Genomic DNA, 27,509 nt, shown 5'->3' on the forward strand with positions numbered 1-27,509 from the left:
GGATGGAATACTATGCTTAAGTTTATATGAAGAAATGAAAGTGTAAACAAGAATGTACATAGTTACTGCAGCAGGGCAAAACTTTTCTTTTCCTGCTCACCTCCTAAGCCTTTTCTTGGGTAATTCACAACCTTTAACCTAGTCAAATGCTAATGAAGAGCATCAAGAGATGCTTTCCTAGTATAGCTGTATCATTCTTTATGGTTAAGCTGCCAGTTCCTTTTCTTGTTCTTTCCTGGAACAAAATAATAGTTGTGTCACATTTTTCTTTATTGGTCTAGCAGCCCAATGGGCACTCAGGAATGTTCTACACTTACTGATGAGTAGTACCCAAGAAATTAATCCAAATTAGTAATTTTATTCCATAACAAAATTTTATGCCACTTCTCAATAATGAATCAGAGCAAAATTAAAAATCAAAGAAGCCAATAGTCTTAATGAAAGTGAAGAAATTATCCTAGTGCATCTTGTATTTCTCTATAGGAATTTATGTTTATCAGAAAAAAAATCTTTCCAGCCAAACCTTTGCTCTAAACCAGAGTATATTCCATTCATCTTTCTCTTTCTTTTACCTTGCAGGGTTGTTGTAAAGATAATGTGCATGAAATGCTTTGAATACTTGAAATCAGCTATGTAAATGTTGCTTTTATTAAACTGGGTAAATATATCACATTATGTCAGACAGTATAAACATATGTATTGAAAGATATTCCACCCAGAAAGAAATTTGAAACCTGTATGTTCTTTGTCCTCAAATTCCAAGTCCCCCAACAGAGCAATTAAGCATTGCACTACAAGGTTATTCTGCAAACAGAACAGGATGTCCAGGGAAGATTCAATGGCTGCTTCAAACAGCAGATCAGGGCATTAATGTATTGATCTCAGGACTTCATCCAATGCCCTCCTGATGCAAATCTAGGAGAAATCCACTATCTCAGTGTTTCCTTCTGAGGGCTCCTCAGATAAAGGTGAGACTGCAATCCCATGGTGTGGTTTTTTGCCTTGGTTCCTTGCTCTGAGAAGCCCCAATATGGCATCTAATGGCTTTCCTCCAGCAGCAACAACCCTGCAGAGCATATGCCAGACCCATACATTAAAGTGGACATTCAGAAGGTAGCATGTGAGTGAGGTCACTATGGCAACCATCTAAAATGTTGAAGAGTGCACGGTGTCTTGGTAAGATGGGAGGGAGAAAATGGCAAGCCAGCAATTAAACAAGGGCATATATTCTGGGCCTTGCCTCAAATGGCACTGACAAGTTCTCCAATCTTCTCTTGTGTTTGAATTTAATGGCATTAGTTGTTATGAGTGATATCCTCAACTCAATCCACTTTTTCTGAACATTCTGTGTTCCCCTGTGAAAAAGGCACGGGTTTCACACACACCCCTCTTTTTTGTAACGAATTCCCATGGGGTGGCTTTGGGAAGATGTTGGAACTTATTAATGGGTTTCATAATCAATGTTTTGGGGCCTGGCAATTGATCTTATTGTACATACATTTACCAGACGTAACTGTAACTGGTTTCAATTAAACTTACGCGTAAGTTATCTAAGATTTTGAACATGAAGTATAGTTCAGCATTCTGAATTCAAGCATCCACATTCTATGAAAAAATTTAGAGACACTCATGAAATTATAGTTGTTTACTTCCAGATGTTGAAGGTACAACAGTTCTAATGTGGAGGATGCATTTGGTTTGTTATTGTTAAAGCCAATGAATAGACCTATTTGACTATTATATAATCTCTCTCCTTTTCTTGGAAGTATTATTACATTAGTTTCTGTCACATGCTGTTGGGAGTGGCCTCTATTACAGTACAGTAATAGAGGCCCCTTATTACAGCACATGATATATTTCCATTTGTCAATTCCAGTCCTATAAGGTCTCTTGCATTAAATATTGCATATTGGGTAAAATGGTTTACCATATGCAAATAATCTACATACATTCTATTATCTCAAATTCTAGTTCTATATGCATTGGCTCATATCAATCAGGAACTGGATTATATGGCAGAAACTGCCTAATTTAGCTCCTTTCAAATGCATTTGATTATCAACTCATCTCATTGATCTTGCTATCTGGGGTTTATGAGAATTGCAGTCAAGCTCATTTGAAGGGTATCAGATTGGAAAAAACATTGCTACAGGGCTATGTGTTATGGTTCCGACTTTACAAATGAGCATGTTTGCAGCCATTTTCCTTCTCATTTGAGGTTATCACTATGTACATGGTAACATCGGTTAAATGAGACTTGTGCTTCGAATGACTGCTCTACATATGACCAGTTAGGATCAGAATTTCCATTGCTAAGTTGCTAAGTGAGTTATGCCCAATTTTACAACTGTTTTTGGGATGATTAAGCAAATCACCATAGTTATTATGTAAGTCATGTGATTGTTAAGCAAATACAGCTTTCCTCATTGACTTTGCTTCTCAGACCCCAGCCAGGAAGGTTGACAACAGTGATTGTGTCTCCCCAGGACAATACAGTCATTGTAAACATTTGCTGATTGCCGAGTGGCTGAATTTTAATCACATGTTTTTGGGAATGCTGCAAATACTTGTAAGTGCTAAGACTGGTCATAAGTCACTTTTTCAGTGCTTTGTAATGTCCAACAGTCACTAAATGAATAGTTTTAAGTCAAGGACTACCTGTAGTTCATATGTAAGGCAGATAAGAGTTTATCTAAGGGATAAAGATAGTTCTCAGTAATCTTTAAAATATACCTTAGCCAAGCTCCTTATTTAAAATGATATGACAGCAAGTGGCAACAGCCAATTTCCGACAGATCAGAATAGTGGAAGAGGAGGTAGAAACAAAATAGGTATTAATCAATTTTTCAACTGTGATGCTACCATTTCAATTTATTTCTTAGGCTTGGATTTGAAGTTTTGAACAAACTTGTAGTTAATCCATTTTCAGACGCCAATTTACAAACTAAGTCTTTTTGCGGAGATTTTCAAGAAACGGTATTATGTTAAATGTGGAGATTTCAAGTTTATTTGTTGTTTCTGGTAGGTTGTGGCTATAATTGTAACAATAATAATAATCCTGTTTAGTCTAGCTGGTTGTTGTTGTTTTTTGAAAAAAAAGGAAAATTTGTTGGTGGTTAAAGCTGAATTATTGTTTCTATTGGGGCTGTGGGAAGAGAGGAAACTCTCACCAAATATTCCAGAATTGTATTACTGAAACATCTTCTAAAGATAAATTTCCAGAAAACTATACAGGCATTTAAGATATTGAGAAAATGGAACAAAACTGACCAGCAATGTTATTTTCTTGATCACTGGTAAAAACTGGAAGAAGAAAAGAGATGTAGCTGTAGATATATAGTTTATACTTTATGGCAGTAACACCACTTTGATTTGCAAAATCCACTCACGCATTACCAAACCAAGAGGGACCTATGCCACTGAAAGGAGGTCTAGGTTTGTATAAAATGCTCATATGTGCACATTTGGAATCTATCAATATAATTTAAATAGAAGAACATCTCTTCATTATGGGCAAGCCCGTGACCAGGTATTTGGGGTGTTTCCTTATTCTTTTTCTGTGGAAAATCAAAGCCCCTCCAGATTTTTTGCCTCTGTTATCTTTAAACTAAGGATTAGATTGGACAAAGCTTTCAAAAGGAGACTTTTTTTCAAAACTAGGATACATCATCTGTCAGTTTTGGAAACAATGTAAAATTATCACCTAACAGTTTTGAAAATGATATCTTAGGTCCTCCAGCCTGCACATATCCAGCATGGCAATTTATGTTGATTTAGGATTCTTTTATTTAGTCTTCAAACCCAAAATCTCAATTATATAATTGCTTTTGCAAAAAAAAGAAAAAAGAAAAAAATCCCCAAACCTAAATGGTGCACCCCTGTAGTCTCTAGGAGTTGTGTTCAGCCCAATAATATATTAATCATTTAATGTCTAATGCAAGGCCAAAAACAAACAAACAAATCACTTTATGGTTTAGTATGCTGGACAACTGGCTAATTACAACGATTGAGCAAATCAGATTGATAAACTCAATAATGTTAAAGTACAAATTCAACAGGTGCTGATAAGATTCTGAATTTTAATTCACACTAATTTAGCATGTTAAAGACTAAGTTATCAAATGTACAAGATCCTTCAAGTTAAGTATGTGCTGTATCTCCTATTCAAATCACAATGTGATGTATCTCCTATTTACAGCAGAATTATGTTTACAGAGTTTTGGGGTTAAGAACTGGAAGTCGTTATTGCTTAGGATACCACGTAGCAACAGTGATGACAAAGAGAACACTTTTTCATAGGTTTATTGAAAATACTTTCTGCAGCTTTTCAGGGTTTGGGGCTGAGACTCTTTATGTCACCTGATCCTTTAAACTGATGCCAAAGTTTGAAGTTGGGAATTCCTACATATCTAGCATACATTTCACAACTAGAAATCACCTCCTCTTGACAGAAAACAAGGTCTGTATAATGAAGACCATAGGAAATTCATAGAATGTTGCAAATAGATGGCTCATAGGACTTGAGTGAAATATCCTTTTGTTCACTGTACCCCAACCTAGGTTTACGAAGGAGGAAAACGCATGAAGTAGAACAAGACCTGGCTCCCTGAATCCAATTTTCAATAAATTCACAGCAAAACTATAAATGTCCACTAGAGAAAAGAAATCTGCACAAATCTTACAAAATGAGTGATTTTTGCTTATTGTATTGCACTTTCCCCACTTTTATTATTGGTGCCCTTGTGATAAAGAATATATAATCTTTGATTTTCAGAATTACCCGTGCTAATGGACATTTGGTGTTTGACTATATCTCTAACCAAATACATTATAAAAAATATCTTAGCTAATAAAGAATTTGGCAGCTATTAATTACCATAAGGTCAAAGACTACATTTTCTTTATCATCATGATTTTAAATATCCCATTACAGAAAGTCACAGTGTTCATGCCTATTGCTACATTCAAGAGACAGAGTTCAGCATTCAGAAGAGGCTCTGTAAAACCAGGGGTCTAGTTCAGAGCAGCACTAGAGAATATTTTTAAAAAGTCACAGTATTCAGAAGTAATGTTTAAAGAATGTCCTATCCATAATACTGTAATCAACAAAAGCAGCACAGAACTGAAAGCATTATGAAAGGGGTATCATTTCTTTTAGAATACTAACATCTAGGTGAAACATGGTTTGGTAGGTTTTAAAGCAGTGTGCTAATGAGTGGAAGAAAAATGTTCTACAGTATATAAGCTGCTTATCTTCTAGGCCATGAGTTCTGTTGACCCCAAACACTGGGGGATGGGAGGAGTGGAGACTTTCCACCCTTATTAACATCATGAAGTCTATTTGCAATCTAAGAATAAAGACTAGAGTACAATCACTTAAAGATATCACAAATACTTAATCATACAGCATATCAGTCAAATCTTGGGTTGAAAGAACACATTTCCACACAAGATGCTCCTTACTCACTACAAACACACATCCTTTCTAAAGGCCAAGTGGTTTACATAATGGAGGAGAAATCGCAAGCTTTATTTTGCTGCCTATCCATCATATTGGAGGACCAAAAAGTAAGGATTCCTTGGGAAATAATGTTGGCTCTGAACAATCAGACAAAGTCTTCAAAGTCTACGCTAGGCAGGGGTGGTTTCCAGTAAGAGAATTGGCTGAACTCTGGGCAAGCCAGAGAAGCAACCACATCTTTGCCAATAGGTGGAAAGAGAAATTCTACGACCTCACCCAGGCGCTCATACCTAGAAGAACGAGGACATGAACAATTAAAAACAGCAAGCATTTTTTCTTGCACATTTATAGTTTCAGAGTAAACACCTTTCCTAAATTTTATTAAGGAAGCAGATACAGGTAGTCCTGGCATAATTGGTCACTTAGCAAATGTTCAAAGTTACGCTGGACCCCCAAAACACACACTTATGATCTGGATTTGAAGTTAGGATGGCTGCCTCCCTTCTGCAGTGATCACATTTGGGGCACATAGCAACTGGCTTGCATTTATAGCTGTTTGCATCATCCCACAGCAACATGACTGCAATTTACATTTTTTGCCAGAAGCTGGCATTTACTTTCTGTTTCTGGCAAAAAAACACATTCATTGCAGATAATGGGTTTGCTTAACAACAACTACTGCAAAATTATTATTATTATTATTATTATTATTATTATTATTATTATTATTATTATTATTATTGTTATTATATAAAATTGGATCAATCACATGACCCACTTAATGACAGCATGACTTATGACTATAATGTTGGGTTCAGTTACTGACAAGGACTACCTGTTTTTACTTATGTTGTTTATTATGTTAATAAATGCATTTAATTCAGTGGTGGGATTCAAATATGTGAACAACCGGTTCTCTGTGTGGATGCCGCTTCCAGAAGTCCATTCTGGGCCTGAGCCACAAAAAAATAGCTATTGGTTCTGCCAAAGTGGTGCGAACTGGCTGAATCCCACCACTGATTTAATTATACCCTTATGTCCACCCCATACACATGCTCCTGAACTTTGGATCTCACATTAAACCCATTACAGAGATAGTGGTAATATATAGTAAGCTTTCTTGCTTGCACTCATTTCTAAGAACATTTGCCATATAATGCGGTGACATCCCTATTAATGCTTCCATAATTTCCTCTATACATGCAGGTGCACAGTCTGAGGGACCATGTTACATGTGGCCTTTGAAATTATATCCAACTTCAAAAGTTGTAAAAATTATAAATGCAAATGCAACCAAATGGGGAAATAGTACTCTGTTTAAGTTTAATAAAACCTGAACTTATAAAGTCTAATATACATTGAAATTAGGTAAAGTTTATTTTTCCCTGGCTATTTCTACCTTTTAGAGCCAGGGCAAAAATAAAATTTATGTAATTTAAATATATATTAGATTTTATAAGTTCAGGCTTTATTCAAGTTTTCTCCCAGTTGTGCTGGATTTGGATGGAATGCTGTTGAATACATTCTACTTTTTGGAATGTATCCAACAGGATTCAATTCAAATCCAACACAATTGGGAGAAAGCTTTATGTCTGAGCTGTATATAACTGAATGATGCTGGTAGAGGTGGAAGAATGTTTCAGCTGAATCACATGATGAAGGAAGAAATTTGTCACTGCATAGTTTTGCCTATATTAGCCACTTAGATGTTTTGTTTAAGCAAATCATTCGTTACAACATTTACAGACTGCAAAAGAATAGGCTAATCTGCAGGCTTACGTGGACTTGGTAATTTTTATGAGTTCCTGGATCAATTCCCCTTTGGGGTTTACAGTGAATATCCGGGATTCTGGCAATGCCACTTCTTTGTAGGCATAGACATCCTGTTGAAGAAACCACAAGCAGCATATATGTCATAATAATAATAATAATCAACAAGGGTTTCATTTCCTTTATACATATTCCTCATTCTACTGATACTCACAGTTAGTCTGTTCCCAAAAGCAGCATGGAAAGGCCAGCTATTGGAACCAAATAAATTTCGAATATCTGTCAGGCAGGCAATTTTGAACACTTCCGGCTTCTTCTCAATCACTTCCCTACAATGCAGTGGATAAATAGTTTAGAAAGGTGAACTTGTTTTCCCCTCATTCTTCTTGATCAAGTACTTAAAGATTTTTAAAGAGGGGGGGCAATTATAAAGTGTTAATTTATGACACCTGTTTGTCAGGGGAAGTTGTAATTCTAGATGCAAACCCAAATTTTAATTTAGAGCTTTCATCTTTCTCCTTACATGGGACCATAATCAATGAATTCTAGGTCATACTTACTCAAATATCACATCCTTGTGCATTTCTATGATCTCTGAAGAAAGCAATAAAACAATGCTCACACAAATTAAGACACCACCCTCTACCATTACATGGAAATACTTACCTATGAAATGCCGAGAAAAGGCTGCTAGGTGCCAGCAGGATAGGTCCTTTGGGGAGCATCCAACCTTTATCATTGACACATTCTAAATATCCTTTGGTGATGTGTGCCATGCCAATAGCTCTGGCTGAACAATAGAGAAACCTGTATCCGTTGCTAGAATGGAGACGATACCAAATGGAATGAAACTATTTTGCTTAACATCCCCCTCATCTGATCTCCCCCTCCAGCAGGAATGGCACAACTGCTTTTGTTCCCGATCAGCTCTTACAACTGGGTCAAAGGGACACACATTTGAAAGTAATAGAACAAAATAATATTTTTAGAGTATTTCTCAAAGACCTCTCCACAGCAAATGTATTTGCTCTTTCAAATGATTATTTTCCTAATCAGTGTTCTTTTCTGTTCAGCATTAGGCCACTGTTGCTTCTCCCCTGCAAAATCCCAAGAAATCTGGGATCATATAATAGATATAGTGTTGCCAATCAAATATGGTTTCACACCACAGTGTCATTATATGTTAATAAAGTGAAGGAATTACTATGAAGACAATATTCTATGTCACATTGGTTATACAGGCAAAGACTCCTTCAGGTTAAACTCAACTCCTGGAGAATCTTTGGACATATAGTTTGGGGCTATATAGAAATGGTTTGTCATAATTATTTTCCTTTTTTTTTTCAACGTCACAGTCGAAGCTAGGGTTGGGATTTCCTGGTGGCCTCCCAGCCAAGTACTAACCAGGTCCAACCCTATTTGACTTTGTGGGGATTTGCTCAAATCAGCAAAATGTTGCAGTCTGGCTAGGTTAATCAAGTAGTTGATACCAAAAGCAATATCTTCAGGACAATGCTTCCTAAATAACTGAATAGCAACAAATGTTGTTATGAAATGCAGTTTTAATAGCTTGGCCCAATTATTGACCATCCTGTCTTTATTCGTACTATAAGTTTCTTATGATGCTTATTCCTTTTTCTATGTAGCAATTTTATATTTTAGTTGAATGTCAGTTCATTACATTTTTCCTTGTTAATTTGCTTTGCACATATTTTAATTCTGCATAAAGACAAAAATGTACTTCCCATGACTAACTGCCATTCACCCAAGAAATCATCAGTACTGAGAATCTGGAACTACCAATGACTTAGTATAGAATAGGTAACTTCTAGCTCATGTAAAATTCCCAATAAGAGGTAGACTAGCCTTTGTTTGAAAACACTAATACAAAAATTAACATAGAGATGCTTATTATGAAGTTCAAGAAGGAGATTAGGACAGGGGAGAAGAACATCAAAAATATCAAAGCATATCTTAGGAAGCTAGAATGAGATAGAAATAATTTCCTACGAGCTAGAAGCATTGTCTAAAATAGGTATCATTTTACACTTGACATATTCCTAGGCAGTTGTGTTAGCAGAGAATCTCAAGGATTTCAGTTCTTTGAGAATCTTAAATAAGAAACAACTATGGAGTCCTTGGTGCTCTCTGAGCTTGGTTGTTTGCTTGCAAAATTTTAATTACTTGACCAGTTAACATTATCAGAGCTGATGATAACTGATGATGTTGGCACTGATGATGTTTCAAATTGTGTGATAAAGCATCTGCATGCAAACAACCAAGCTCAGAGAGCATCAAGGACAACTCCAAGCTATTGGCAGAAATAGCCATTTCTCAGTATTTGCTATAAAAAATTAACATGGTAACAATTTTAATACATTGCATCCTTAAGAAAGGAATATAAGGCCTTCCAGTGACTTAGAGCAGGGTTCCCCAAATGCTGGGCAGCGGTCCACTAGTGGACTGTGAGCTATTTGCAACCGGGCCGTGGGAACAGCGGGTGAGCGAGCACACACGCGCCCATGAGCAGTGGGTGAGCATGTGCACGCAGGTTGCATTTGGGTGAGGAGCGGGCACATGTGCATGTCACTTGCCCAAATGGAGTTGCATGCACTTATTTGCTGGCTGCAAATAAGGTGTGCAAAACCAGAAAGGTTGGGAAACTCTGACTTAGAGTATATAATTGATTAAGGTAGGCAGATGCAGGATTTTCAATGGCTAGTATTCAAGATTATTTTAACTTTAAATAATAAACTTTCAAAAACAACAAAAGAAAACAATATTTCAGTCTTCATGAAATATGCATCACAAATCATCAGCAGTCAGCTTATATTACAGCCTATCTAAAAACATTCTGCTTGCTGGCATATGAGTAACAAAAAGAGAGCTAGCTTGACCTGTTTTGGAAGAAGGAATTAGGATCTAATATTTTAAAAGAATCAGCAAGTTAATAGAGCTATTGTTGTATACGAACTATAACATTATCTTCATATCTCTGGACTACTAATACATACAGATGGATTTTATGGAAGAGCTTAGCGATGCCTTGGTGAGTCCAATCTTTCCCAAGATGTGGCAAGATATGCCCTAGGGCATCAGACCTGATGAGAAAAAAAAACATGTATATGATGAACTCTGCACAATGTAGCTGCAAGTTGTCCTATAAGTGAAACAAGAGTGATAGCAGAATATTCAGAACTGGACATGCAGTGACATGTTTCAAGATAACTTGTTCTAACAGAAGTGGTTTTGTTTTTGGTTTAAGCCCTCTAAGAGCGTAAGCAAGCCAGCTCGTTTCTGTTTTTTCCCAAAATGACCACAGAAGCTGCAGAAGCTGCTTAGTCCATATAAGCTGAGTAGAGTAGAGTAGAGTAGAGTAGAGTAGAGTAGAGTAGAGTAGAGTAGAGTAGAGTAGAGTAGAGTAGAGTAGAGTAGAGTAGAGTAGAGTAGAGTAGAGTAGAGTAGAGTATAGAATAGAATAGAATAGAATAGAATAGAATAGAACAGAATAGAAGCTGGAAGAGATCTTGGAGGTCTTCTAGTCCAGCCTCCTGTTCAAGCAGGAGAACCTATATCATTTCAGACAAGTGACTGTCTAGTCTCTTTCTTCTTGAAAACCCCCAGTGATGGAGCGCCCATGATTTCTGGAGGCAAGCTTTCCACTGGTTAATTTTCCTCACTGTTAAGATGTTTCTCCTTAATTCCAGGTTGCTTCTCTCTTTGATCAGTTTCCAGCCATTGTTTCTTGTCCTGCCCTCTGGTGCTTTGGAGAATAGTTTGATGCCCTCTTCTTTGTGGCAGCCCCTCAAATACTGGAATACTGCTATCATGTCACCCCTGTTTCTTCTTTTCTTTAAACTAGCCAAACCCAAGTCCTGAATTTGGAGTAGAGATAGGTTGGACTTTTGATTTTTTTATTTTTGTTTAACTTGCATAAATCCCTATGCCAGTCTAATATTCTCTGCAATACTTGCTGTGCCCCAGGAGGATTCATGACATCTATTGCTATCTCTCTCCTTCCATTGCCTAGAGCAACATTTCTCAATCTTGGCAATTTTAAGATGAATGGACTTCAACTTCCAGAATTCTCCAGCTAGCATGTCTACATCTTAAAGTTGTCAAGGATGAGTAACACTGGCATCCTCTTCCTGTTGTTTTTCTGCAGGCATGGGTGAGATGTATCTACTCCTTTCTCCCACTCTAGAAATTGCCATCATTGGCACCCACATTTACAGTGGTTGCTCAGTTGCAAAATTGCTAGTATGCTATCCTTTCACCATCATAAAGCAATTGTTAAATGCCCGAGGAAAACGTGCATTATAGTTGGAAAGCTTCCCCTGACAGCAACCATTCACATGTCTTTTGTAAACTGTGAAGTTGGGGGAACAAGGGATTTTTTTTTTAATTTCATCACCATCTGCAGTTCAGTTAGATCAGGGATGTCAAACTGCCCGGCCTGCAGGCCGGATGTGTCATGCCAAAACCGCGCCCACCCCATTGCTGGCAATGGGAAAAAAGTCGCAATACATTGCGACACATCACGTGATGTTACGAGTTTGACACCCCTGAGTTAGATCATAGATTAAGTAACTGGTTGACTCAGAGTGATTTCTGCACATTCTCTACAAGCCTGGCAAGGCTGGCAAAAGTGTAGACAACTACAGATCAATTTTAAACTCCTTTGGAGAGAGGTAAGAGGAAATAACGGTGGCACGGAAGAATCCACAGTCAAGTATTATAGGAAGCATTGCCAGTGGGAATCTACCTGGTGATGGTGCCATCAATGTCAGAGATCACCACCTTGTCATACCAATTCCATAAATAAATGATAGCTTCACAACGACATGTGCCCTGGTACTGAGTGGTCACACTAAACACAACCTCATTGGGGCCATCCTTCAGGTTCAGCTTTTTCTACAACAAAAGAAGAGGAAAAAGAGGCAGACAATTACAACATACTTATTTAGAACATGACATTTCTCAGAACTGTTTTGTTAGTTATACATCCTAATCAGTTTCTATTTAGAAATGCCACAGAATTCAGTAGTTTGTTTTCAAATAAATGTGAACACAAGGATAACTTCATTCTTCTTTCTATGCTCTCCAAGCAATCAGACAAAATATAGCAACTCATATGTCCATCCCAATTTTGATTCTCTCAAATGTTTGCAAATCCTTTAAACTATTTGGAAAATTGAGGCTATTACATCAAAGAGTCGTCTTTGTTGCTCAAAAATTTGTCAGTAATTTGCAAGGTCACAATTCAATTGAAATTAGGATTTTAAACTATCTTGATGTTTATATTAAAATCATTCCCAATTGAAATTGATGCTCATATAAAAAGAAAAAAAAGAAATTGCTGCTCATATTTGGACAAATAGTTTTATGCCCCTGGTGCACTGAAAACCGATTAAACAAAATGGTTCATCTTGAGAAAGACTTTGGTATATATTATCTCTTCTTAACGAAGTGTGAATTTCAAAATAGAAATAGACATTTCTTTTAGTCTAACTTTTTAAAAAGTAGAGATGTATAACCACTTCCAAATCTAACATTGTAGTACTCATGTCCTATTTCCAAAGCACTGAATGGAGCCTTCAGAATGTTACAAAATGAATATTGAATGTTAATTTTTAACTATTATTTTTAATTCTATTTAAATCAAATTCAAATTTGCTCTTGCTTGTTTTGGTTGTGGTCAAACTTGCCATTCAGCTATGGCCCCAAATTGTGCATGCCTAAATTATTTTATTCTTTACTTCGCTGATATTCTCCTCATCCTTTAAGATCTCAAGGTGATTTACCTGGAGTCATCATTTATTTTATCTGCATGATGCGTTAGGTTAAGAGAAAGTGTCTGGCTCAGAGGTCCCTAATGAGCTCCATAATTGATTGAGGACTTGCACCTGGATTTCAGTGATCTCAGTTCAATGTTTTACCTACTGGTGAACTGGTGTGAGGTAGTAGTTAGGGCAGAACTAGGGAGATGCAGGCATGGAAACTCACTAGTGACTTGACTTTGGCCCAGTCACTTTCTCTCCAGTCAAGCAACTTCCAGGAATAGAGAAAAATTGGAAGAAAGAGTTACAAATATTCCTTTAGTCTCTTGGAACAAAAAAAGAATGTACATTTTATGAATAAATAAATAATAATACTGTATACCATCTTGGAAAATAATTGTTGATGATCAGTTAACAGAGGAAACATTTGGCCCACAAAACTTCATCACCTACTCATATTTTCAACTACACTTCCAAATTTTCCCCAACATTTCTTAACTTTAAGGGCCAAGTCTGGGCTTTTTTTTTTTTCAACATGCAACTCATAACTGAGTTTGAACAGTAACTGTGAAGTCCACCTAAGAGGAAAGCCAATTAGGTAGTGTGTTTTGACAGCCCCTTCCTGAACAGAAAGTTCTCTTCTGAGTCAAACAGGAATATATAGAAAAGAATATTCAAAGCTACATACAATTTGATCAGAGGAGAGTCTTAAGGACTTCTTGTAGGTTGGAAGAAATTTCTGTGTGATAACATCTGGCATGGATCTATCTCGTTGATGGGATGATACAGCATCATCATCATCACTGGAGGAATCATTTTGTATCCTATGGTTCACAAGATCAAAATAAATTGTCAACATAAAAGAGGGTAAGGGCCAAGAAATATGGGTCATGATGTGAAATAATACTCATTCAGGAAATAAATCCTATACAATACTTATGATTTTTAAAGGAATAAGGGTTATCACCCAAATTGTTATCACAACTGATATCTTGCCAAATGTATTTATTTTACCACTTATGAACTATCTCATCCAAACATCTTTAGATCATTCAATGCAAAATAATATGACATAGTTCCATGGCAACTCTAATCCTCCAAAGACCAAAGATTGGCAGGTCTAAGAGGGAGTAACAGAAATCAACAGAATGGCTCCCAACTCTGCACACCAAGGTAAACATTCTCTTAACATACAACAAATGTTCTCTTTTTCCTATTTCCTGTTTATCTATAAAGAAATCCATAAAATATTGTCACTTCAATCCAGATATCAGCAAAACTCCATTATGGCCAAACTTAATGATTAGACTAGAGATAGCAACATATCTATCTTAACCTTGATCAAATAAACCAACTTCTAATAATCTTGATCTTTAGTCTTTTTAAATAATGTTGTAGATTTGATTTATTTTCATTTTTTTCCCTTCTCACAAAATTATGCTAGGTTTTAACATACTGTAAATCCAGTATAGAAAAATTATCCAGTCACTCTGTTGGTTTTTCATTTATGCCAGATTCAGATATCTGCCGATTTCTTTTGTATGTCCAATGTAGCATCTTTTTCCATATCATTCTTGTAGCCTGTCATTTTTAAATCCATTTTCATATCAGTCTCAGTCTTGTCTGGTTAAATTTGTTTTTCTTCCATAACATCTTTGAAATATATAGAGGCTGACACTCTTAAAATTAACTTCTGGGTCCATTGTTCAAAAATATCCTTCAGTATGTCCAGTGTTAAGATATTTTGCTTATTGTGTATTAGGAAGTCAATTTTTCTTCTTTAATTATAGTCTTTAGTTCCTTCTAGTTCCCTCTAGTGTCCAATCTTCAAAGTCTCATACTATCATTTTTAGGAGAATTTAAAACAAAAGCATTTTCTTATGGGAAGGATTTTTATAATTAATTCAAAAATCTTATTTCAAATCCATCTGGAGGTTTAGTCTATTTTAACTTTCCAAAATCAAAGCTGTAATCATCCTTTTGCTCTTTATTCCAAAAGATTTTTTTAAGTCCTTAAACTTGCATTTTCTTTTTTTGCTAAGGATAGAAGGAAACTCATATGATGCTATAAAACTTGTTGATCCAAAGGTTCCTAATAGCTGAAAAACACTTAACAAGCAATTTCAAAAACTTATTAGAAAATGAAGTATGCAAACGCAGTGTTCTTTTAAAGGCACCAACTGCAGTTTGAGCAAGATGGCTATTCCCTTATATTCTACCTAGAGCTCTGATTTTAAGTGAATTAGATACACAGCATTTTTCATTATTGTTAATAATAATAACTATTAGTCAGCATCTGGTAAACCTAAGTGGAAAGATTTGAACTTGCTTCATTTGTGTTATTTTATTTTTACACAATATATTCAGCTATAGATTCCGGGTCCATAATTAAATCTCTACTCCAGTAAATTCTTCTCTCTATTTCTTATAATCAACAAATTAATTCTCATATTTAAAATAAAATTCTGGTCAAGGAATGGGATGAGAGGGGAAAGAGGGCTAATTGTTTTTTCCAAATTGTTAAGGTAAGTTTTACATGTGGATTTGTACTAGTAAATATTATTTGTCATGGTGAGTTAAGACATTTTAATCAAAACTATTAAATCTCCATTATAATTATTTATTGAAAATACAGCCATGCCCTTAGATATGCCAAATTCCATATAATATCAATAAATCACAACTTACATCTGAAGAGAAGTGTCCTCCTGATTATTGCCTACTTTGTTGGACTTCCTGGCACTGATTTCATGCTACAGATACATAAAAATATCTTTAGTTAATGTTCCTTAAATATCCATTCAAGCATTAAATCATCTTTCTCCCATTTGATGTCACCTAGATAAGTTGGAATAACACATCCCAGATTTCCCAGTCAGAATGGGAAACCTACCATATTACAGAAGATTTCATTAAATTAAGGAACTCATCTCTGCTTCAAAGGATTGGATACAAAGATACTAGATTTGGCCATGTCTATAAAAGGAGAGATGTGCTAGTACAGTGGTGGCGAACCTATGGCACGGGTGCCAGAGGTGGCACTCAGAGCCCTCTCTGTGGGCACGCGTGCCGTCGTCCCAGTCCTTCAGCTGGGTTTTATAAAACCTTTTCACTTTAGGCCTCCACCGCCGTGTGCAAAAAAAAAAAAAAAGTTTTAATCAGTCAATTTCAACTTCTCGCGGGAAAAAAAAAGATCTTGCAAAGTTGGAATTGATTGATTGAACTTTTTAGTCCCACCCAGTCTGCGATTACCACCACAGCCACGCCCACCCAGTGGGCCATGCCCACCCAATTGGCCACACCCAGCCAATGGGCCACACCCACCCGGCACTCGACGATGCATAAGTGGGTTTTGGGTTGCAGTTTGGGCACTCAGTCTCTAAACGTTTTGCCATCACTGTGCTAGTACCTAATTTGATTAGGGCTGAGTACACCTGACAAAAGTCCATTTCAACTGCAACGTTTTGTTCTGGACATCATAGAGGGATGTTTCCTTTCCATATTGCAATATGTGTACCTCTTTTCGCCTCCAAGAAAACCACCATCTTCCAACTTTCTTGGGCATCTTCTCTTTCATTAATTTATCAACAGTATTCTGAAACCACAACAAAGGTGAAGAAATGCTGTGGTAACTTGGACTGAATCCAAAAAGCAGCTCTTACAATCTTAATTAAGAATAGTAATAGTCCACAATTGTTGGATAAGCTCTAATCTCCAAACATGTCAATACCAAATATCTAATTCAAAAATGAATCAACCAGCCCACAACTTTCAATGTTCCCAAGAATAAGATGTCATAGAAGGATATGAGTCTTACTGCAATTGATTCAACAGTGTTAAGAAATTCAGGACAGCAACAAAAGGGAAGTCATAAGAGGCTTTCAAGGTTCAAGGAAGAACAGCAGGCCAGTGAAGGCTGACACTGGACTACAGTACAAAGTCTATTCTGTGGAATCCTTGGTGCTCTCTCAGCTTGGTTGTTTGCTTGCAGATGTTTCATTAACAGACTAGGTAATATCAATGCTAGTAAGTATGAGATTTGTTCCTTGTTTACATACAGTAGCTTAAGACCCTATTCTGTGGCGGAAATAAGTCATTTACTTAAGAAGGAGGCATATATTTTGAAGCAAAGTAGTAAGGCCTACTTAAGTTGTATGTGGAGAGCTAAGAAGCTAGATATTTTCCCTCATTGAAGTCAGAGCAAGGTTTTTAAAAAATGGGACATGTTAGGTACTAATTAAAAAGCCAAAGTTTTCCAAACTGACAACTTGCTAAGAGGCAGCAGACTCTACAGTGTAGAGTCTATTATACTGGGGTGTCTCCTAACTGAAAGAGGAAGTATTCTTAAATATTAATTGCCAAGAATCTGACCATAGAGCAATTTTCCTCAGAAGTGGATCCCGAAGGTAAACACAGAGGATTATAAATCTTTATATGTCAGTGCAGTCTGTAATGTTGTATTGCCAATTAGAACTTTCTATGCTGGACTTAAGTCTAAGTATCTCTTTTTATTACATTTATTACATACAGAACTATAAATACTAATGTAGGTGCAAATACCTTTTTTGTAATTTACAATGACATCAAGTTTAACTTGTTTGCTACCTCATTATATAAATACTTATACTGTACCATAGAATATTTGAAATACTGTAGAGCATCCTACTTCTTCAGTCATCTTATCATAGATGACTACAGATAAACTAATAGTTCTATTCACCCTCTTGGATTATGCAATTCTGTCATACTTTTTATATATGAAAATAATAGTAGAAAGTGAGGAAAAAGTTGATGGAGAGAAACCTAATAAAATTATGTAATAAGTAGATCAGCTTCCCAGAATTTGATGATAATGCTCAAAGTATTCTGTCATGTTCCTTGTTAACATAAGAATATGTTTTATTTGAGGAATAAACCTAATTCATATGTTAACAAGGAACATGAAAGAATACTTTGAGCATTATCATCAAATTCTGGGAAGCTGGTCTGCTTATCACATAATATTATTAGGTTTCCCTCCATCAACCTTTTCCTCACTTTCTACTATTATTTTCATGATTATTAATTTTGAAGATATATCATTAATACAGTTTTATATGTGTTTTTCTTCTGTTAGCCATCTAATTTGAAAATTAAAGTGACAATATTCAGATAACAGACTGCATTTCACAACTGAGCTAATTATATTTCCAAAATATATAACTATCATAATCTCATAGTAAGCTATAATGTCACATTAAATTTAAGTACTTATAAGAGTACACAATATGTGGTTAAATTTGGATTGGTAGTGGAATATGGAAAATGGAATATAACTTCCAATCATAGCATCTAATATTTGAACAGAAAATTGACAGCATGTCCATAAAATATAAGCACCTAACTGGCCAAGTAAATTGTCGTTTTTTAAAATTCATCTTACATGTGTGATTATCATTCTCTGGAAATGTGAGAACTAGGATTCATAAAACCCATACAGAAAGAAGATGATCTTAATAAATGATTGCTGTAATAGCATTCAAAAGCATTAAGACACTTTGGATAAAAGGTTTTCTTCTCAGTAGGCCTGATTAATTAGTCTGGTCATTTGGAGAGATAATACCAATTAGTTTATTAGGGTAAAAATTGTTTATCTTCCTAGAGGTTAAGAATCTAAATTACAGAACTCTTTAAATGTTGAAACATAAAAACCTAAATAGGAAATTATACTTTATTACTAAACACAAATTCATATTAACTTACTTTGGGGAGATTCTTTTGGAATGCCTGTAGTGAGAGAATCATAGGAGCTGCAACTGCCCAATTGTAGTATCTACAGTTAGAGAGGGGAACAATACATACCGTATATATATATATATATATATATGTATATAGCAGTATGAGCCTTATAGCAAAGTAATAGAAAAGGGTCATCAAGACTACAGAACTGAAAGATGTTGCAGTACAAATGGATGAATATATGTAGATGTGTAAGCACTGAACCAAATTATTTGCTTAAGCACATTACATCATAACAACAGCACAAACCAATGGCAAAGCCCAATGTTTCAACCCATCCAGACTCAACTAAATCTCATTGTTTCATGAAGTATCTGAGATATTTGTGACAGGCAGCTGAAGCATACTATAAATATGCAGGTGTGTGTGTGTGTGTGTGTGTGTTTCATAAACATATAACTGAAATAGGTTTCATTATATGTTTTCATAAAAATCTAAATCTGATTTCTTAGCTAACCTCTAGAAGGAAGCCTATAATAACATTTGCAGTCCAGTGCATGACAAGTCAATTCAAGCTACAATATATTTTCTGCTGTCATGGTTGCTGAATTCAGTTTATGAAAGTGTATGAGCTTCTATTCTCAAATATAAGTCTTTTTTGGGGGTGGGAATAATTGGGAGCCAGAACACATAAGAGGGGAATGCAAGTTCCACCTTCATACAAAATTCACTAACTCAGCAAAGCAGGCTTTAAGGAGTGCCAAGAATATCATTATTCTCTCAGAATACAACTAGAATTCACTCATGCATACATGTACATGGCTACACAAAGCTCCTTTGGAAAACACACATACCACAAGTGAAAATGGCATTCCTACTCACTTCTTTTGGATCTGTATTACCAAGTTTGGGTCTTCAAGAATTGCTGGGTTCTCTGCAAACTCCTGATAGGACACTATATGCTTCATAAACTTCTCTGCTAAAATGGAAGGCAATATATTTATATTTCATATTTCTAAACTGCCCATCTCCCTCAAAGAGGAGCTCTTCGGTAGATAATTGTCTCCTAATTCATTCTGTAACTGGATATTATTTTTCCCACCCAACAAATATCTCCTTTAGAACAACTTTATCAAATAGTACTGTAGAATGCCAACTCAAAGTCAAGTCTTTATAAAAACTCTTACAGTACCAAATTGCATTCTATCCTTTGCCTCTAAACATACCATGAGTTAATTCTCCATCATCCCCAAGACCTCCACAGAGAGACAAGTGAATGGGGCTATGTTCTATGGGTTCCAGCAGAATGTCTGCATTGCTGTCAGCAATTGTACCGCCCAGCAGATGGGAATGAGAGCAGATTCCAGGGTCAGATTGTGCTCGTGGCCAATTCAGTTCAGCATCACTGAAAACCAAATAATAATAACAATAGTATGGTATAGGTGTTATTATTGTTGTTGTTGAACAACAACAACAACAACAACAACAATATACCACGTGAATCCCTATTATTCCTGTAAGGCAAGAAAAATTATGGCATGTTTTACTTATTTGAGGAAACTTCCCTGTTATTCTCATGTCTGGATTATCTGTTACAGTAAGATTTGGGAGAAGTGATTTGCATACTACAGAAAGTTCTTCAGAGTGGTTAAATTATGACTCTATCTTTTAAATTATGACTTTATCTTTTAAATTATGGCTTTATCTGTTAAATTCTGTTAAGGAATATATGGCCCTTGGACTCCAACTTATCTCTAATCATTATTCACAGCCCTTGGATTGGTAGAAATTTGAGTCCTGCAATTTTTGAAAAAAAATCACAAGTTTCCTTATTTTTGCTTTATTTATTTATAAACACACACGTCTAAAATGTCGTCTTACTTGTATCAGATTGTTAATCAGCCTGAATATAGACATCTTATCTCACATTTACTAAAACAGTCTGCACATAAATCATAGTTTTATGCCTTATACATGTGCTATGGACTTATGGAATTCAGATTTTCTCTTCTCTAATGTGGTAGTAAGATACTAAGAACTATTAGTTGCAAGGCTTCTGAAGTGGGCCATTGTACATGATAACTATTGGCAGATTGTAATTATTTTTGAATCAGGACAAACTATCCTGTTCAAAATCTTTTAAGGACTTTGATAAATTCTGCTAATATTCAGAAGCTTCAACAACATCTCTAGTGAATACAATTAAATTCTTTAGACTATGGCTTAAATTGAAGATTAGAAGAAACTTTGTCATAAACTCTTCCACAATGAAACTTGCTACTCTGGTATATCATGGACTTCCTTTTGATGAATAATTTTAAACAGAGGTTAAGTGACCTTTGGTCATGATTAAATTCCTGCATTTTGCTTTAGTCAAGACATTCAAGGCCCCTTCCTACTGTAACTTGAATTCAATCATTCTAATTTCTCATCTACAGTTTCTCCAAAGAAATCAGAAACAATAGTCATACCTCTTGGGGAAATAAAGTGCTAATTGCTCCGCATCCAAGTTTGAAAGATCATCTAAATAAATATCACTAGGTCCCAGATGAGGGTTTTTCTTTATGGAACCTCAAAGAGATTAAGAAATTATTACAATGGCACTGATAATTTAATGAAGAAACTGTTTTTCTATAGACATTTCTGTAATCATTCACCCTAATAATGAAAAGTCCACCCCCCACAAAAAAAAGGTGAATACCTATATATATTGTAGAGATTAGTAAATTATTTTTTTTAAAAAAAATCCATAGAACAATTTCATAGAATATCAAGAATTTAGTTAGTAAGGTGCTATCAAGGTGGCTTCAATTTCTGATGACTGGGTTAATACAAAATGGTTAGTATTTTATGTGATGACATATTGCCCAAGGTCAGATTATCCCCCACTCTTTTATCCTTTGTAAAATAGGTAAAAGCAGTCCTCTTCTACAAAGCATTTAGAAACAAATAATTTTAACTTGAAGTCAACAACTGATTTTGTTTTCTTTGGTATTTGTTATACGTTTATTGCTTTCAATACTGTAAGTTGCATCCAGTCTGACAAGAAAGCTGCAAAAATATTATTGTGATCAATCTCCTTTTCTCCTTTAATAACCAGGGACATGGACATTATAAAGTTACCTGTCTCATTGTCTGCAAAATAGACTTCTGAATTCAGACTGAATATTCTAAAGTGGCATTCCCATTTGGGGGCTCTTTTTTTAATGGATACAAAATGTAAACAGACATTTTGCAAGTACAGATAGTTCTCAACTTACACCACAATTGGGACTAGAATTTTTACTGCTAAGCAAGGCAATTGTTAAGGAAGTTGTGCCCCATTTTACTTTTTTGCCATAGTTCTTAAGCAAATTGCTGCAGTTGTTAAGCCCATCATGATCATGAAGCAAATCTGGCTTCTCCAATTGACTTTCCTTGTTACAAACCAGCTGGGAAGGTCACAAATGGTGATCACATGACCAACAGGATGCTGTTAACTGCCATAAATATTTGCTGGTTGCCAAATGGCTGAATTTTGATCATGTGACCATGGGGATATTGCGATGGTTATAAGTCATTTTTTTCAGGGTCATTCTAATATCTGATCAAAGAGCGAAGCAACCTGGAATTAAGGAGAAACTTCCTGACAGTGAGGACAATCAACCAGTGGAACAGCTTGCCCCCAGAAATCGTGGGTGCAATCACCTGTCTGAGATGGTATAGGTTCTCCTGCTTGAGCAGGGGGCTGAACTAGAAGACCTCCAAGGCCCCTTCCAGCTCTATTCTATTCTATTCTATTCTATTCTATTCTATTCTATTCTATTCTATTCTATTCTATTCTATTCTATTCTATTCTATTCTATTCTATTCTATTCTAGAATAATTGCTAAATAAATTATTGTAGGTAAAGGACTACCTGCACTTGATGTAGGAGTCTCTATGGTTTCTATAGGTGGATATGGAAAAGGGTTGGGAAGGATAGAATATACAGTATTGAAGAAGATTAAAAACAGACCATCTTCCCCTATCCTCAAAGTATAAATAATGTTCAAGATTCTTCAGGAGAATGGGAAAAGATTCCTCACTGAGTTCCAAGTACATTTGGAAGGCTCCGTTCCAGGTTGATTAACGTAGCAAACAGAAACATTCCTGTTAGAGTTTGAGGATGCACTTTACACTTTGTTGACAGACCCCTCAACTATACTGTAATAGCTTTCTATGTCCACTTACTCCTTCTCTTCTCCAGGTTCACCTCTGGATCACTGCAGGATTCTATGTTTGACAAAGGTTTCTTCAAAGAAGCCACTTCCAAATCTGGATATGTAGTCTGCACAACTGTCTCCTTGATAGAATTTGATCTGTCATCTTCTGCAATTGCTGCTGTTACTTGTATATCTCCTGGAAGTCCATGATCAGTATCCACTTGATTTCCAGCCATGCAAATGGAAGGACAGGGGTCTTCATCTCCCAGAAGTCCATTTCCAGAAGGAAAAACCGGGGTTGGCTTAATTATGGGAGAAGATGCTGTATTATCAGAATCAGCTGTTCCCAGGTCACTTTCTGAGCCAGCTGTAATAGCCACAAAGTGAGTTGTCTTGTCCATAGGGATAACAGTAGTTGGTTCATTGGCTGCTGTGGCAGAGACATTTGAGGCAGGTTTGATTGCTTCTACCCGGTCTGATTTGCTCATCTTGAAAAGGAAAAAGTTTTGTGAAACAGCTCACAAAAGAGACAAAACAAAATGATTTTGGGGACATAATTGTTTTTTTCTTCTTCTAACCCTACAGGTGTTTATTATTACACCATGCATGCACTTGTATACAAGATACTACTGCCAAATGAATACTTTTACTGGAATTCAAACCAAGATTTCAGAATGTTAAAACAATGCAAAGAAATGAAACAACTTTTTATTTTTTATTTTAATTTTAAAATTAATTTTAATTTTTTAATATTAAAACATTAAATATAAATAAGGCTTTCTTGACGTATCTTGTTTTATATAAAAAAGAGATAAGTATCTTCATAAAATCAGACCCTTTGGTTTAAATTACTTTCACTTACAATTATTTGTCAATTTATGATATGTTGATATAAATCAAAAATACACAGTCTGAGTCACAAGTAGATTCCAAACTTCTGGGCTCATTGATCCTTGTTGAGTGATAGTTGCTGAAAAATTTTGCAATTCTGAAGCAAGGACAATTCCAAAATTGTATTATAAACCTTAAATAACCATAGTATTGATTGACTGAAAGACCACTTATTTCTAGTGGTTTCTGCCCAACCACTAAGAATTGGACTTTCTATAGATACCATAGATTTCTATAGAGCCCTGGTGGCACAGTGGTTAGAATGCAGCACTGCAGTCTATTTTTGCTGACTGCTGGCTGACAGAAGTTTAGCAGTTCGAGCCTCACTGGGCTCAAAGTTGACTCTGCCTTCCATCCTTCTGAGGTCAGTAAAATGAGGACCCAGCTTGTTGGGGGCAATATGATGACTCTGTAAACCGCTTAGAGAGTGCTGTAAAGCACTGTGAAGTGGTATATAAACCTAAGTGCTATTGCTACCACCCCTTCAGGTAGGTCTGTAAACCAATTACAGATTGGGATGGCATAAAAGTCTATTAAATCCATCCATCTATCCCCTCTCCCCAGGAAAATACTGAAAACCCTGCCCTGGCCCATCTGTGGGATACATCCCTGCCTACCTTGTATCATTTATTTGTGTATTTCAGTTCCTGTCTTCACCCCTCTGAAATATTAGATATATTTTAGACTATCCTGTTATAAGGACCATAAAAGGGATACCAAGCACACATATAAAATGTGGCTATTCTTTTTTTGTGATTATGATAATAATGGAAAACATTTTTGCATCTATTCATATATAAGACATGAAGCTATGCATCCCAGAGATCCTTCCTTTATCTATACACACCTCTGGCAGTCTTCCCCAGGACCATTGTAGTTGGGATTCAGTTCCAAGAGGTAGTTCAGGATTTCTGATCTCCAATTCAGAGTCACTTTTTGGAGCAGATGAACAACTTGCAGAAAGACTGGGGAAGGGAGATAAATCAGAACACTTTTAGTACTGACAGCAGAGAATACTGGTGATCGAACCTATTGCAGATAAATGCATGATAGAAATCAGCACAATCAAGAAATCATCATAAGAGTTGATGTAATAGATCAGGAAAGAGAAGTTTAGGAATATCAGTAACTCCAGAGAGCAAAATCAATTGAAGGATTAAATTTTTTTTAATCCTGTTTTAATTTTATTCCTGTTATCTAGGCTGCCCTAAGGAAGGTGCATATCCTTTTCTTTCTTTTTGTTCAAGTCTTCCACCATTTCCTTTGACTTGAATTTCCTCACTCCCAAACAATATTATAGCCAAAAGTGATCCAATCCTACTATCTTCAAACATATAATATCATCACCATTTCTCTAATAGCTTATGGGACACTTGAAGAGGCCACATGTCCTTTTCTATAGACATACAATTGGAGACAAGCAATTGGAAGAGAGTTATCCAAAATCACTTTTCTTCTTTGACCCATGTATTCCCTGGAAGCTCAGTATGATAGCCTTCCTCTATTTACTCTCCAGATATGCTAGACATCAGTTAAATGTCAAACATAATGTCCAGTTAGACCCCTCAGATGTCATGAACCTCTTCAGAGAGTGCCAGGTTTGAGAAACCTGCTATATTTCAACTCTTCTAATACTATCATGATGACTCCAAATTCCTATATTAGCCAAGATCCAGAGTTCTTCAAATATGTCCAAAAGTTTGGATGTCCCAACAGAAACTGGCATTTTTCTTTCTTTCTTTCTTAAAAAAAAAGCAGATACATCATATCAGAAATGGCACACAGAGGGGATGGTCCTGGATCCATAAGTACAACCATAGAATTTCCTGAGTCGTACCTTATATTCAAACAGGTAGAATTGTTTGGCTCCTTTGATCTCTAATATATTTACCTCTGCAGGGGAGCTAGCTCTCCATCAGAGTACGGATGTGCTTCTTGAAGTTGTAGAGTCCCATCTTCTTCTTTTTGGACATCTCCAAAGGAGTAGTACAGTGTGTTACTGATGAGGAAAGATAGAATGAAGTTAGGTACAAAGACACCTGTATGGTGATAGGACATTCTCATGCATAGACCAAAAAATACAGTGCTGGCTACCAGCATGGCTGTCTTAAAAAAAAGGATTGGACCAATTCACAGAAGTCACAGAAATCAACAGCCATTAGTCTTGATGTCAGTGTAACTGCTTCTAAAGCCATCTCCCAGGAGACTAGTGGGTTTCCTTGTGCATTGATTGGCTAGTGTGAGAACAGACTGCTGGGCTAGATGGGCCAGGGATCTGATTCAGCAGGGCACTTTTATGTTCTTGACAGGACAGAGCCTTGTGCTGACTTAATAGCAATAGCCCTTAGACTTATATACCACTTCACAGTGCTTTACAGCCCTCTCTAAGCAGTTTACAGAGTCAGCCTCTTGCCCCCAGCAATCTGGGTTCTCATTTTACCAACTTCAGAAGGATGGAAGGCTGAATCAATTTTGAGCCGGTCAGAATCAAACTTCTGGCAGTCAGCAGAATTAGCCTGCAATACTGCATTCTAGCCACTGCATCACCACGGCTCTTGTGAGCACTGTGTAAAAATATTTCAAGCAATTTGTGACATCAGAGTTAGCTTCAGTGCTGGGAAGCTCTGTGGGTTACATTAGACTTTTAAATAACCAAATGATGGTTGAAGAATGGCCATCTGAAGACTACACAGGAGACAGAAATAATATAGTAAAGGTAGTCCTTCACTTATGACTGTTTGTTCAATGAATGTCAAAATCATGATGACACTGAACGAAGGGACCTAAACCTCTGCCTGAAGTTACAGCATGACTATGTGATCAAAATTTGGGCACTTGGCAGCATACAGGCCCTTATAATTGCAGGGGCAGTTGAACTCCCCCTCCCTGCCCACCAGCCTACTATTGGACAAAGCTGTCCCAAACATGGAAGCCTCCTCTTGCTCCCTGCCTACATCTCCCCTGCTACCATGCCTAAGTCCTCTTAGCTTTGCCTTTTTGTGCAGCTGCTGACAGCAACAAGCTTATACGAGACATAGCCAGGCAGCTAGTGAACAAGATGTTTCTGAAGACTAGAAAGCCACATTCCAGACTTTCTAACCTTCAGTAACATTGTGTTCACTAGCTTTCTAGTAAGAAAACTGGCAAGTGGGATGTTTCTGAAGGGTATCTAGTTTACACACGAAGGGGAGGGGAGGGAAGCTCCTGCAGCAGACTGGAAAATGAAGTTCAGATCCTGAAGATCTGAGCTTCCTTTCTTGATTCCCTTCAACACAGAGAGGGGAGGGGAATTGCCACATTGGACCAATGGAGGGAAGTTCGGATATTTGGGAATCTGAGCTTTATGTCTTTAGCCCAGAACAGGAATTCCCCTCTGCACATTACTCTGTCCCTAATGAAACAATTGGGAGAGCTGAGATTGTGGTCATTGAGCAGCCACAGTTAAGGTTGCTTAACAAAACAACTAACAACCAAAATTCCAGGCCCAATTGTGGTTGTAAGTTGATGACTGCCCTGTGAATTGCAATTCTTTGCAAAGTTACTAAAGAGAAAGGTAAGCTTAACTACTCTATTCTTCTGAAATATATATGTAAACCAAGCTATAATTATTTGTTTGCATCTGGATTTTTCAATGCAACTTTCTGAACAAAAAATGATAATATCCCAAAAATATATCCAGATAAAAATGCATTATGTTGCAAGAAC

At 36.4% G+C, this 27,509-nt stretch overlaps 1 protein-coding gene across 1 annotated transcript in view; it reads right to left on the bottom strand.

Moving 5' to 3' along the window:
* Nucleotides 1–4,286: 4,286 nt before the first annotated feature.
* Nucleotides 4,287–27,509, bottom strand: part of LPIN3 (lipin 3) — a 40,461-nt gene continuing 17,238 nt past the window's right edge. Inside the window, exons 5-20 of the mRNA XM_015815743.1 lie at nucleotides 25,696–25,803; nucleotides 24,652–24,769; nucleotides 22,942–23,401; nucleotides 21,201–21,300; nucleotides 19,956–20,134; nucleotides 19,612–19,708; nucleotides 18,754–18,823; nucleotides 16,529–16,606; nucleotides 15,700–15,764; nucleotides 13,700–13,835; nucleotides 11,997–12,145; nucleotides 10,246–10,332; nucleotides 7,898–8,050; nucleotides 7,446–7,560; nucleotides 7,241–7,344; nucleotides 4,287–5,751 (exon numbers count right to left, since the gene is read on the bottom strand). Coding sequence (XP_015671229.1) covers nucleotides 5,607–5,751; nucleotides 7,241–7,344; nucleotides 7,446–7,560; nucleotides 7,898–8,050; nucleotides 10,246–10,332; nucleotides 11,997–12,145; nucleotides 13,700–13,835; nucleotides 15,700–15,764; nucleotides 16,529–16,606; nucleotides 18,754–18,823; nucleotides 19,612–19,708; nucleotides 19,956–20,134; nucleotides 21,201–21,300; nucleotides 22,942–23,401; nucleotides 24,652–24,769; nucleotides 25,696–25,803 — 2,164 coding nt within the window. The 3' untranslated portion in view covers nucleotides 4,287–5,606. The remainder of the gene's footprint in view (nucleotides 5,752–7,240; nucleotides 7,345–7,445; nucleotides 7,561–7,897; nucleotides 8,051–10,245; nucleotides 10,333–11,996; nucleotides 12,146–13,699; nucleotides 13,836–15,699; nucleotides 15,765–16,528; nucleotides 16,607–18,753; nucleotides 18,824–19,611; nucleotides 19,709–19,955; nucleotides 20,135–21,200; nucleotides 21,301–22,941; nucleotides 23,402–24,651; nucleotides 24,770–25,695; nucleotides 25,804–27,509) is intronic.

The sequence above is a fragment of the Protobothrops mucrosquamatus genome, unplaced genomic scaffold, assembly GCF_001527695.2.
Source record: "Protobothrops mucrosquamatus isolate PMUCROS unplaced genomic scaffold, P.Mucros_1.0 scaffold373, whole genome shotgun sequence".
Classification (NCBI taxonomy): domain Eukaryota; kingdom Metazoa; phylum Chordata; class Lepidosauria; order Squamata; family Viperidae; genus Protobothrops; species Protobothrops mucrosquamatus.